The 13515-nt window shown below is 38.7% G+C and overlaps 1 protein-coding gene across 3 annotated transcripts in view; it reads right to left on the bottom strand.

Annotated features, from left to right (window-relative positions):
- LOC130173468 (leucine-rich repeat-containing protein 49) overlaps positions 1–9177 on the bottom strand; it is a 37453-nt gene extending 28276 nt beyond the window's left edge. For 2 of the 3 annotated variants that reach the window (XM_056382775.1, XM_056382766.1), the window contains exons 1-8: positions 8902–9177; positions 8674–8739; positions 8504–8573; positions 8097–8336; positions 7851–7953; positions 7093–7296; positions 6084–6150; positions 1747–1890 (exon numbers count right to left, since the gene is read on the bottom strand). In XM_056382775.1, coding sequence (XP_056238750.1) covers positions 1747–1890; positions 6084–6150; positions 7093–7296; positions 7851–7953; positions 8097–8336; positions 8504–8573; positions 8674–8739; positions 8902–8988 — 981 coding nt within the window. In that variant the 5' untranslated portion in view covers positions 8989–9177. Of the gene's footprint in view, positions 1–1746; positions 1891–6083; positions 6151–7092; positions 7297–7850; positions 7954–8096; positions 8337–8503; positions 8574–8673; positions 8740–8901 lie in introns of those variants that run through there. The other variant, XM_056382786.1, reaches the window with a different exon arrangement.
- Positions 9178–13515: the final 4338 nt, after the last annotated feature.

Here is a 13515-nt window from a genome sequence, read left to right on the forward strand (position 1 = left end):
CTGAGAGCAAGGGTAAACAATAAACATCTTCAGAAATGCTTATCAGATTAATCATCACTGAGTGATTGTGTTGCAAGCATTGGAGTGTAACAAAGCTGTCATGTATATGAAAATATAATGGATTTAAGTAGAAATCACTTACAACTATAAAATAAATGAGCATGAAAAACAGCTGCTGGAACAAAACAGTGTGATGAAACAGGTTAAATGAAATAGGTTTACAAAAAGTATTTAGATGCATTACATAATGACCCTAAGTAAACATCATGTAATTATTAGTGTAATTATTTGTACAAGTATTACGTGTATTACAGTATGCAAATGCAATAAGTGTTCAGATGTGTCAAAAAACTGTACATGTACACCTGTTTAAAATGTCCTTTTGAACATACAATATCCATATATAAACATGCTTTTATGTATTGGATAACTGGGCCCAACATATAACCAAGTCTAAAACTTGTTTTCAAAGTCAATGACAGCATTTCTTTCTCAGTCCACTTTTCATCTGCCTCTCCTTTCATAAAAGGGGAAACCTGGACAAAACCTGGTTATTTACTTTGTGCTTGATGTAAGCACTTGGCAGCAAATACCACTAATGACAGAGACTGGAGAATCTGCTGAGGGGAAGGATTTTTCCTCTCGTGTAACAAACAAAACATTACATCCAATAACTAGGACTGGAAGTGGTTCTTGATCAGAACTTGCAGGCAGAGGACAGGGTGAGTGATGGGAAGAGGTTTCATGCAACACAATGTTGGATTCAGTTTGTATTTTCTGCCCCAAAAAGCAGGAAAGGGCTTAGGGGATTTGCATACAAATGAAGGGGCCTGTTTTGGCATGCACTGTTCTGTTTATCAGATTTAAACTATAGAAACCAAGGGGAGTGAATTTCCGTGTTTAGAATATCCAGTTTCTTTTTATCTGCGCCAGAAAGTCGGTGGGTGGTTGTGGGTAATAAGCTACGTCTCCCTAGGTAACGCCAATGAGATACATTTCACCATAGACTTTCTTACAAAGATTCTATTGATGTAATTCCTGTGTTTATTATTTTGTGACAGTAAAAACTGCTGCATGTGATCCTGTAATGGAGGAAACAGTAACCATCCAAAGGACCTGGTCCAAAAGAATGGCATGAAGATGAAAGATGAAGCACACCACCAGCACCTTTATCCTGTGAGGAACGGTGTGTGTGTGGTCGTTTGTTCATCAAAATGCAAATAAATACAGAAAATTTATCATTGGCAGCTGCAAGACCTTCACAGGTAAATGAGATATTATACACCTGAGATGAACTCCGACCCAGCTCTTAAAATCCACAGGGCAACTGTACTGTTTACAATCTGAGACCAGGTTTGAATTATTACAACACTGACTCAATACATGTGTAGGATGCATATATGCAGTATAAGATGTACAGATCAGATACAGCTGCCTCAGTGCACATCATCAGACCTGTGCAAAAATATACTTAAATCCTGCAGTGGTAGCAGCCAAAACAAAAGTTTTCAAGTCTGTATCCCCTGTATCCTGCAGATATCTTTCTTGCTTCTACTACTTACTGGGGTGTCTTGTAACACGTGTTCATAATATTTCTAACTCCTGCTTGCACATCCAAGTGGGAGAAAATAGAAGCCCCACAGAGGGAAAGGGCAGAAAATGAGACAGTGTTCACTGAACAGTTGGTGCCTTTTTCTTTGTGTGACTGTGTAGTAGCTGTCAGTAATTGGGAAAGAGGCCCCTTACCACAAAAGATATGCAGTTGTGCCTCAGGTTGAGGTCAGTCAAACAGTACAGCCTCTGCAGATTTTCTACTCTGGAGATGTTGTTTCCTGCCAGGTTCAACACCCGCAACTCACTCAGGTGAGACACGTTTTCTATCCTGCAGATCTGCATGAAAGCACAGTGAGACAGAGACAGAGCTTAACATAGAGTTATGTCAAACAGCAATCTAGATAATCATATTGTACATACAGAGTGACGCAGAGAGAGGCAGGACTAGCAGAGCATAACACACTTGAATTGTCTACAGTCAGTGCTCAATCTCACATTCAAGTCATGTATTTAAATGTCATTGGATAAAATCTATTCAGAATTCTTTGGTCTGCACACAGCTTAAAGTTGTGGGGTGAATGAAATCCCAAAAGCAGTGTTCTCCATTTTCTTTGCAATGCCTGAGGCTAATCCGTCAGGTTATTGACACTAAAACAGAAAGGACACTTACATTCATCTCACATACGTCAAGTGAACCATTTCACAGCAACTATCTTTATGACAAGTGAACATGTAGAATGACTGACTATTCAGTATATTACATCAAGGCCTGACACCTGTTTGACTTCTCAAATCACAATGACAAACAAGTAGCTAAGGGTCGGTCAGATGAGAAATCTTACCCTGCTTTCTCCCCCTGTCTCTCTGGGAGAGATTACTGAGGGGCCTCTGTCATACTGACACTTGACATACTTCAGAAGAATTCCCAGTGGCTGTTACCATGAGAATGATGTGTTTGCCCTCTACAATGTACACTGTACATGTGCAGGTAAGTTCAAAAGGACATCAGGGTTTCAAGGATTCTTTCAAAATACAGTACTCTTTACCTCTGCAGCTCAAATGTTAAATAGGTCAAAAAGAATAGAATTTTGCTAAGAATAAAATAATGACATCTTGAAATTAGACACAAAGATACAGATAAGCAGCAACATGGCTTTTAGGGTACAGGTACACGGACACATATGATTGTGTATCATCAGTAAAAATATTTATGTCTCCTCCTTTACCGGTAAACACAAAATCTTTCAAAGTTGTAGTAGAAGTAGGAGTAGTTTGTAACACAGGCTTTCTGTTAATTAAAATTTGTAGCTGGTAAGTCAATTGCAAGATTTCTCAAATGAGCTGGTTAAGTGTTTATACATCTGCAGTACTGTGTGTGACTGGTAAATTGAATTTCACATTTAAAATCAGTGGAGCACCGCCATTACCTTTCTAATGCTGTCACTGTCTGCAGTGGTGAGAAGTCTACAGCAGTAATTCAAGCTATGTGTGGCTCTGGTTTAATGCATGAAAAAACAAACATCTGTTACATAGGATCCCTTTCATCCCCTCCATCAGTTCTTCCAGCTACTGCCATCAGGCCATCACTATACCTACCTGTCAAGAGGAACACCTTTAAACTGTCCTGCATCCCCTTAGACATTAATGTCCTGAATAAATCACAATAGGCATATACAGACGTTCACAACTATAAGTTTTTAACTTTTAACAGTACTTATGTTAGCATTCATAACTTATTTTCATTGTGATGTTTTTCACTGTCAGCTAGGACAGGTGCAATCAATATTTTTCTAATGCACAATTTGACGAGAGTCTCCAACTCCAGCAAATTCAGTTGCGTGTTGTATTTTAACTCAACACATAGATTGTTGTCAATGTATTATTTTAAAAAAACTGTATGGATACCAACTCTAACTAAAGAAGTTTCTGTCAAAAGTGTATTGACATTGTGTGCACATTTGCAGATTGTAGCATTGTGGCACATAACAATAAACCCGGTGCATTCAAAGGCTTTACAATAGTTGTGTTATGGTGTCACTGGGGTGAATACCTCAATCAACACACAATCAGGACATGCCATGACATGAACCACACCTGAAAATATTAACACACTCTCACAAAGTTAATGCACTCTCACAAAGTTAACATTATCTAAGCCCCAGACTGGGGCATCATTGACCTACACAGGACCGGCGTCTGTATCTCAAACTTGTGTCAACACACAGACACAGTATCTCTACATAAACTGAAGCAGATTTTGGATAACCTTTTTTGAAAATATTTGAGGATGTTGTGTTACACATCATGAATTAGGTGCTTTCCAATGGTGTAGGTCAGGCATTCAGAATATGATATGGTAAGGTGGTTCAAATGTTGGATATGTGTAAGATTTAATTTTAATAAACACTTGAAATATGTGAGTAGCAATTATATATGGATTTGAGTGTAGAGGATTGCTGTTGTGTGTACAATATTTGTTAAACATTAGTAGAAAAGTCTTTAAAATGTGAATAAAAAATAAGAAAAATTGGTTTTCCAACAATGTCAGATCACATTGTAGCCCCACTGCTTGATCACTCAGACCGAGTGTGAGATGGATGCACACTCCCAAAGAGAATATCTCATTTTGAATAGCATCCTGTTACAGAAGTAAATGGGTGGAAAGATAGAGAAAAAAGGTCGGGAGTGATGTGAGCCTCCCTGCTAGAGGATGGGAAAAAGAAAGGATGACAGTGATGTACAACTTGTGGTTAAAGTATGCACACAAAAGGAAAGAGGACAAGCAGCTGGTGTTCTTTGGCCTATAGTGACTAAATTATAACCTGACTGGGTAGAATAACCATGACTTCAACATTATTTTAATTCATTCATCTATTATTTCCCTCACTGAATTCATTCTCTTCATCATCTTGTATTATCATTGTGCAGTGTTTCACATAACATTTGGGTGGTCAGGTCTCTGGTGAGTTTGGAAAACGTTGAATAAAGGCAATTGAACAGTTATTTAAGTGCATAAAACAGGAGGTTTTGAGGTCAGTGACTGAAAAGCAACCTGTCCTGGTTGGAATAATAGCTTTATCATCTGCTCCTCAATAGGCACCTGCCAACAAATGGCTACCTATCAATACAATGTGCTCTCATTACCAGCAAGGAGAGTGCAAACGATTATATTTATTACTTCATTCTAAAGTCATTACCTTTAATTGTCAAATTATCAAAACTGTTTCAATTAACAATTTAATGTAGGAAACACAGCCAATGGATAGAGCTGAAGGCAACGAAGTATCTTCTGTCAGGAAAAATAACTTAACATTGTAGCAGTCATTGAATAGTAATTGCGACGCCTGCTCATGTAAAGAGCAGCCAACATTAAAGAGGGAGGGAGTCTTACCAGGGCTCTGGAGTAGCTCTCTGAGGACAGGCGTGGGCGGCATGCTGGCAAAACACTAATTTGACCAAGGGAAGCCTTTCTATTCTTTCTTCCTTTTCCAAGAGCTGCTAAAATCCCCATCTGACATCAGCATTACTTACATCATTTGATTATTCTGGCTTTTAATATCAGTGAGACAGGCTCTACTGCGGAGGCTGAGCAAACAGTCCCCAATAATACATTTAGACTGAAACTGATTGTAGAATAGTGTAATCTGCTACAGCTCAAAACCATTGCCAGTGCTGAAACACCTGTTTATATAATGCAATACAAATCAACAGCACCACAAACTGCAGCCTCCAAAACTAAAATAAAGTTGAATCAACACCTCTCTGAAACAATTTCAACCAAAACTGAACATAATAACCATCATGAAGGTACAGTTTATTGCAGGATTGCTGTGTCAGTCTGCATTAGTTTTAGCTCTGTGTACCTATAAACTGTCAACGGAGTGTAGAAAGAGTTGTACCTGTTGAATAAATTATGCTAGGGTCACTGAGGAAACAGCTGTGAGAGTAGACCCTAGATAAGAGCTTGTGGGTTCTGATGGTTTTCAGTCTTTTGTTCTCTAAAAGTGCCGTGAACTAAATTAAACATCCCTAAAAACTAAGGTAGATAAAAGGAGAATCATAATGCCCATCAGAGTTCTGGCTTAAATAACACATTGCAACACCAAAAGGAGAAGGATTCCTAGACATGACCTATTTGTTCATAACAGGGTTTAGGACACTCAATATACAAAATAGTGCTGCACTATTTCAAATGTTTGACAGTAACAAGGGGACAATTTGGTTATAATGACTGCACTGAATAGGCTTCGTTTTATAGGTCAGTGAACTAAGATAAAGGGTTTAGAATGAGCATGACTACATAAATTCTCTTCTTGGTGTCCTGCTGTCATGTCTGTATAACTCTTTTATATTGAGCGACCTGTCTCTCACATAGCAAACCACTAGTAATCAACACTGTGGAGGAGGTGGAAGAGACAATCCACTTCTACAAAACTTTGCAGCTGTATATCATGTATATCGGTTACAGTAATGGCAACTAAACAAAGAAGACTAAACACACACATAGAAGTATGGTAAAGGAACGGTACCTGATTGTCATGCAGATCTAGGATATTCAGTTTGGACAGGTTTCCCAGGCAGTAAATCTTCTGGATTCTGAGAATATGAGGAGGAAGTGACATAAAATGGAAATTATTACATAAAATGTGCATGAAATACAATTTGTCACAGATCATGTCAACAATCTATTTCATATTAGAGCTTTCTTGACTGTACCAGGTGCATTTGCCTGGCGGGGTTGGGGGGTGGGGGTGTTTTGAACGGATATCAAGCAAAGGACAGCGTATTGAAAGGTTGCATTCCCCGAGGAAACTGAACATACAGTAGTGTACAGTGACTTATTGTTCAGGACTGTCCATATGGATTTAGATCAAATTACAGTTCAGGATGAAAGGCTGCAGTCTCTTCAAAAATGCCACGTATGAAGAGTATGAAGAGTATGAAGAGTATGAAGAGTATGAAGAGTATTCTTTACTCTTCAGGAACTACACAGATGGCCCTGGAAGAAAGTCTGAAAAGACAAGTGCGATGTTTTATAGAAAGTGGAACAAATGCTGGAGTCTAACTGTAAGATCTTGATGTCATTCACTGTTATTTGTGACTTTAAATCTCTTTGAGACCTTTTGAAACAAAGCCAACACTTAAATAAGGGCACATGCTGGAAAACACTCTCTGAGGATTACAATGTAGCAGCAGAAAGGTTATAAAACACTCAAATGCAAAACAACAGGATATCTTGAATAACCTACAAGCAACATTTACACTACATCAGGATATATATATATATATATATATATATGTATCTTGTACATTTTTTTTGTATGCAAGAAATATGTAAAAGGTTTCCTTTAAATATGTTACAGAAAAAAACAATAAAGCATTTGATGTCTCTAGACTATCACCTACTCTGCAGCTTATGTGATACTACCACAAATATAAACTGCACAGCACAACCTACCACATGTAACCGAGGCATTTCAGACAAATGTGACATATTCTTTTATGTGCCTGCTTGTCACTCCTGTGAGGATAACTAACCTGTTCTTTCCGAGCATAAGAATCCTAAGAGAGCTTAGAGCTTCAATACCAGTCATTTCAGAGATGTGATTGTCATACAAGTTCAGGAAAACAAGCTGCTGCATTTGTGACAAATGCTGGATCCTTGTGATTAGATTGTGCTGGAGGTTGAGAAGTTGCAGTTCTTCCATAAATGCCAGCTGGGGGCATTCCTCCAGACAGCGCCTGGAAAAAAAACATTTAGCACAATTTAGGCTTCATATGGATTACTGCTTCATTTTCATGACAAAAGAACAATATTTCACCTTCAAGCTGTGAAGTTTAGTAATGCATGTTACTGATTTTGTGTTGACTGACAATATGTCACTGTATATATTGACTGACTTACTTCTGAACTATCACCAGTAAAGCAACTAGAGCGAAACCAGTCAGCAAACACTGATCGCTAGAAACAAGGTGTGGATATTTTAAGGGACTTTGCTGCTCCCTGGTGGCAATCTGACGTATTAACCATTTTACTTGAAAGTCTTATGATCTCAAGTGCAAATACTGTTAATGGACAGACTGACTTCATAACACTAACAAAACTTCATGACATAGGATGACATAAGAATACAAAAGATACTGCAAGTAAAGATACACAGAACTGCAATCAAATGTCAATCATGGCATGTCAATCATGTGTCGAGTTTATCAACTTCCAGCTAAACCAATATGTTCTATGCTACAAAAGCTAAATCTGTTATTCTGTTAGAAAATAAATAACAGGCCAGAGGTACCTGTCCAAGTCAAATCGTTGAAAATTGGATGCAAAACTGTCACAAGGCAATCGAGTGAATGGAAAATCAGGGACCGCGTTGTAACGATATCCTCCAGAACCACCTGACACAGTGAATTCAAGGTACATATAATGCCACACTGCATTGCAGAAGAATCTGTGCACTGTAAAATTTCATATCAGGAATAAAGCAGTTTCCCAATTCCATAATATAATATAATTTGTTAAGTGATGTTGCCATATTTACCTGCTGCCTTGGGATGGTTTAAGACATTGCGGTAGTAAGCGGCCCTTGCATTCTGCATTGGTCTCTTAGATTTGTCTCTTGCTTCTTGTGCAGCATGTGAATCCATAGCCAAACCACTCTGAGTACCACCCGCTAGTGATACTAGATTGTGTGCAGGACAATCTGTAGAGTCACTGGCAAATGATGGCACCGGAGGTGTCTGGACAAATCTTCTCTGGCTGAATGCATGCAACCTGTTTTCTACAAAGGAAATAGTATGGTGAAACAAATGGTGCAAACACTTCATAATATTATTTACATACCTCAGCCATTCATTAATATACAATATAATGCTGAATCACACAAAAACCTCTTGGGCAGTTTGTGGGTGGGTGATTGTGAAAATGTGTGGACTGGATCAAGCTTACCTGGGTTAGAATGATTTATGGTCTGGGCAGAAGTCATGTTTGTTTCTTTTACAATATCTTGAGTCTCAGACTATAAAATGGTAAAAACATGATAATGTAGCACACTCTGGAAACCGTAAGCAATTACCCACAAGGGCTTAGTCTTCAATGTATTCTACGTCATGACTCACCATCCTCTGGGCTCTCTCTGGTACAATTGATTTGACATTTGTAAGGTGCAACTTGCAGCTGTTGACCTGCAGAAACATTTTATCAGTTGCATTAGATAAGAGACACAGACAACGCTAGGCTACAAACTTCAGCTAACGATAACTGATCATTTTCTCTGCAGAATCTGAGGCCCACATAGCATAAATACCGTGAAACAATGGTGAAAGTCTATTATGAGAAATACTTACCATAGGGGCGAGGAATATATTATCATTGACCCCGGTGTTATGTTTATGAAAGCGCATCGTTTTGCCCACAGTCCGCTCCGGCTCCATTTAGCAAACGTTTGCTAGAGTTAAAAGTAAACACCAACCTTGGACGTTGAAAAAAAAGCTCTATTTCAGTGTCAGTACCAACTTCATGAAATTTCAAAATAGATACGCGAACTCATTTGCAACTGTTTTGGTGGAGCTTAGATTTGTTGCTCGAAAAACCATGTTCCATGTTCACTTCCTTCAGGTGTTACAAACTTCCTAGGAGACAAGCACTGTTACCATGGTAACGACGGCGTTGCTGGGTTACGCTCACTTCCGGTGTCACTAAAAAGCAATCCGTAAGGAAACAAGTCCTAAAATTGTCACTGTAGCTAAAGTGGGTTCTATTCTTGTTTTGCAACCTTTAATAGTTGAATAGTTGAGTGTGGTACTTCCTTGTAGAAGAGCCATGCGTGAAAATGTACTGTTATATATATATATATATATATAAAACTGTATTATTTTAGTTTATATTGTGTTTATATTGTGTGATACATTTGTCTTAAGTGAAATTACCATGAAATTGTTAATAACACCATAAGAATGGTGTCCCAGAATAGTAGAACTGGTCGGCTTCTGGCTCTTTAAGTGGCCATATGAACTCTGCTGTACAGTCTGTACTTGACAGGGTACATATAACATACAGAGAGAGAGCAGAACATGGGCCAGCAAGGGTGCATAGGTCATATGAACACCAGGACCCCCTGCCATGCAGACCATGTTTCTAAGTCTTGCTGTCATTTTACATCACACTTAAGATTACTCTGGCTTAAAAAGGTCAAGTGCAAATTACACATAATAGCATAGTATTGCATGGTCTTTTTCCATCATCATTCTAAACATAATTAAAACAAAACATTTAAAAAAAAATTACTTGTGCCTGCACCTGTGAGGGCTTGTTCTCTGCATCTGTTTTGTGTTCCAGATAAAACTGATATAACACTGTGGAAAGAGAATGCTGTGATAATGACCACAAGAACATTATGATTACAGACTTTTCTTTTCACAGTGGACATCTTGTCATTACAGGAAAAGGCACAGGTGCAACAAATATCACTAATGATGGTGCTCTTCCAGATAGGTGTGTCAGTAAGCCATGGCAGCGAGTCACTTGCATCAGATATCAGTTTATTTTTTTGCTGACTCATACCTGTCATTAGCCTCTTGTTCTCTATATCCCTTCAATGTACCCAGACTAAGCTTCTTGGTCCATTTAAATGTAGATTAATCTGAAGATCTCCATAGATGTTAGACTGCAGACCAATAATTTTCAGTGTGGTCATCATGGATTACACACTATGTGTACTATGAATTAATGACCTTACATTAAAAGAAATAGGCCATTCTCACAGTTAAAGTGGGCTTTGTTTTGTGGAATTCATTAGATTTGATGAATTCTTTGGCATGTCGTCAACAAGTAACATTTTGGACTCTGTCTTTTTCTACAGGTTTGGTGATCTTTCATTGCTCTATTTACAATAAAACCCAGGTGACATTCAATCTCAGTCAGTAACACCACAGAACACCAAATGTGATCTAACAGATTGTGTAGTGTATTTTCAGCCTTTTTACTCTGGCAGTAATAAGCAGTTGCTCAGAGAACACAAGTCCAGATTCATCAAAGGGACATCCCACACACTGCCTGTCATAATCTATTCATGAAGCAAAGCATAGCCACATATTATGGGAGGTGATCATCAACCATTTGTGTGACAGGCCACATTGAAAAAGTACAATGTAAATTCCAGTTGTGTATAGATCTATAAATTCATGTAGCTTTGCTTCCCAGAAGAAACACAGACAAAGAGGCAATAAATGGTGTTCTGGATATGTCGTATTTTATCTGTATCTTATGTGTCCCTGCTTTAGTCTATGGTGTGAATTTCTTCATTATTTCATCCTACTTAAAGTATTCGCACCATTTAGAAAGATCATCTGTCCTTTTAAGCCATCACTATAAATAAATGTTTGCTTCTCATTTTATTTACCACATTACAATATATTTTTTCTTAGTAGATTAGACCCAGCAGTGTCAAGGATCTGTCACAGAGATGAATACATGCAGGAATGGAAATGAGATCCATGTAATTTATTCTTAAAAATTGGCAACGTGGACCAGTAAAATACACCTTTAGTCTGACATACAACAAAACAAAAATGATACTGTTGTAATGTTGTACTGTTGTTGAAAGAACAGACACTGGGTTTTTTATAGTAAAAATGCAAAAATGAACATGGTGTAAATGTGGCAGCAGGACTGATTTGTTGGCAGCAGCACAGCATGACCGTAGCGTTGACTGGCAGAGGACGTAGATGTGGGAATAGGGACACCATTTGTAAAAATATCATCATGTTAGAAAATTTGAAAGTGTAATTATGATGATAGGTGATGTACATACTGCAGATCTGCTGCTTTCTGCCATCTGGTAGGGTGTCTGTGTGTGTGTTTGTGAGAGAGAGAGCACACTCCGGATTTTCCTGTCAGTCAATCCATTTATGAGAGCATTTTTGTTTTTATTTATCCACAGGAAAGATTTCTGCCCCATCACAGTCAGAGGGAAAAATAGATTACTTGACAACAACGGGTTAATGAGTTCAAGCTTTAACTCATTATCCATGACACACGCTGTGCGTAAGAGTGATTAAAGCTGGGAGAAAGCAGCATGGTTGCAGCACTGGCTTCAATGTAACAATTCAGCACAAAATAAAAGAAAGAAATGTGCTTGACTTTATAATATTAATGCAAGATCTCTCTTTAGTCGAAATGTATGATAATTGCAAATTCACATCCCCAAACACAATTTGCAGTATTGGCTGCAAGAGATGGGGGTTTCAAACATTTTCTCACAGGGTTACAACCAACCATCCCCCATTTCTGCAATATTCCTCAAACATAGAAACAGACAGGAGTGAGGAAGCAGATGGGCTGCCAAGGCCTCCTTCATCTGCCACCTCACATCGTACAAATTCAAGCTTTGCAAAGACAAAGAGAGGGGGACTTCTGTGAATGAAAAAAAAAGCAATTACTGGTTTAAGTGACATTCAGTATGCAAAAATTTCAATTGTTAAAATATCATGTAGAATCTTCACAATGTGGGCCACATGTCAGCAAATTTCCTTGTTGTTAGCCACAACCACTTTTACAACAATTACTGCAACTACGCAAGTGGTTAGACAAGTTTTTACAATGGAAGTCTTTCAGTCTTACATCTATACATGCTACCTCAAAGGGAACTGGATATGCTGTTTATCCAAGAGGCTACTTCGGTTCTATTGAGTGGTGGCAGGTGAGTTCCTCGCACTTAAGACCTCTGCTGAACCTCAGAAATACTGATGTCATGTCAAACTAGTTCTTTTCAAAGTGAGTCCACTCCCATGCTACCAGTTGGAAGTCAGGTTTGCAGATCTTTGAGGCTGTATTTAGGCAAAGCAATGCCTTGAGTTAAATGCTAACATCAGTATGCTAACATGCTCACAATGAATGACAACGCTAAACACGCTGATGTAAATGGAAAACCGTGACCAGAAATTTCACCCAAAACCACAAACATCATCCTTGAAGAGGCAATTCAGAGAGATTTCAGCTTGAGGTACACCTAGTTAAATTAAACCCAATTCAATAAAACAGCCCTGTAATACAACCTGTCTTCATGAAGCTCATCTTGTGAGCATCTCGTGTTGATTATAGGGGAAATTTGTGGTGCTGATGAATTGTATTGTGTTATATTGAAAGTGGCTGTTTGTTGATGTTGTGCACACACTGTGAATGGAAAAAACAAATGGTTGACAGAGGACAGGGGAGGATATTTATGCCAAACTGGGGCGACAATTTGCCTGAAAAGAGGAAGTGGCTCAGAACAACCACTCACAGGTGCTTACAGTGCCATCCTGCAGTCGCTTACTGGACAGTGTCACGCCAACTTTAATCCTAATTCTGTTGGTTCTGGATTTGTTTCCAGAAATGCTGGTGAATTTAACGAAGCAAGGCAGAATAATGAGTGCGAGTTGATTGTAGAAAAAATGTTTATTTACACTGGGAACAGTTTAAATGAACCTGCTGACAGACTCTGTCACTTGTTCTGAGAAAATAAGTCCAAAATGAGAAACTAAATGCCTTCAGATTATTTGTTGGTAAAACTCCTCCTTACCCCCTCTCCTCCCTCTTTTCTCTCACACATTGTCTCCCATTGTACACAAACTGGAGCACTGTATGGCATGTGGTGCAGAGAATGAGTCAGACTGCCCACCAGCTGTGAGCCTGGCCTACCAGTGGGGAGGAGTAAAGATATTTTATGCAGGGCTGGCAACGGTGGACAGCATTGGTGTGGGTGATTTACAGGGTTATTAGGATGGAGGCCAGCAGCTAGCAACAAAAATGGACTTGACGAATAACCTGCAGAGAAGTATTCAGGTGACTGTAATTTGCTCCCAGACGAACGCCTGCATATGGTCCAGTGCTGCAAATCAACATCAATGAAACGAGTGATTATGGAAATGAGTTCTCCGCTAGAGTTATATTCCTGGCAGTGTGGAAACAAGGCTTTGAAA

The sequence above is a fragment of the Seriola aureovittata genome, chromosome 1 (genome assembly GCF_021018895.1).
Source record: "Seriola aureovittata isolate HTS-2021-v1 ecotype China chromosome 1, ASM2101889v1, whole genome shotgun sequence".
Taxonomy (NCBI): Eukaryota; Metazoa; Chordata; class Actinopteri; order Carangiformes; family Carangidae; genus Seriola; species Seriola aureovittata.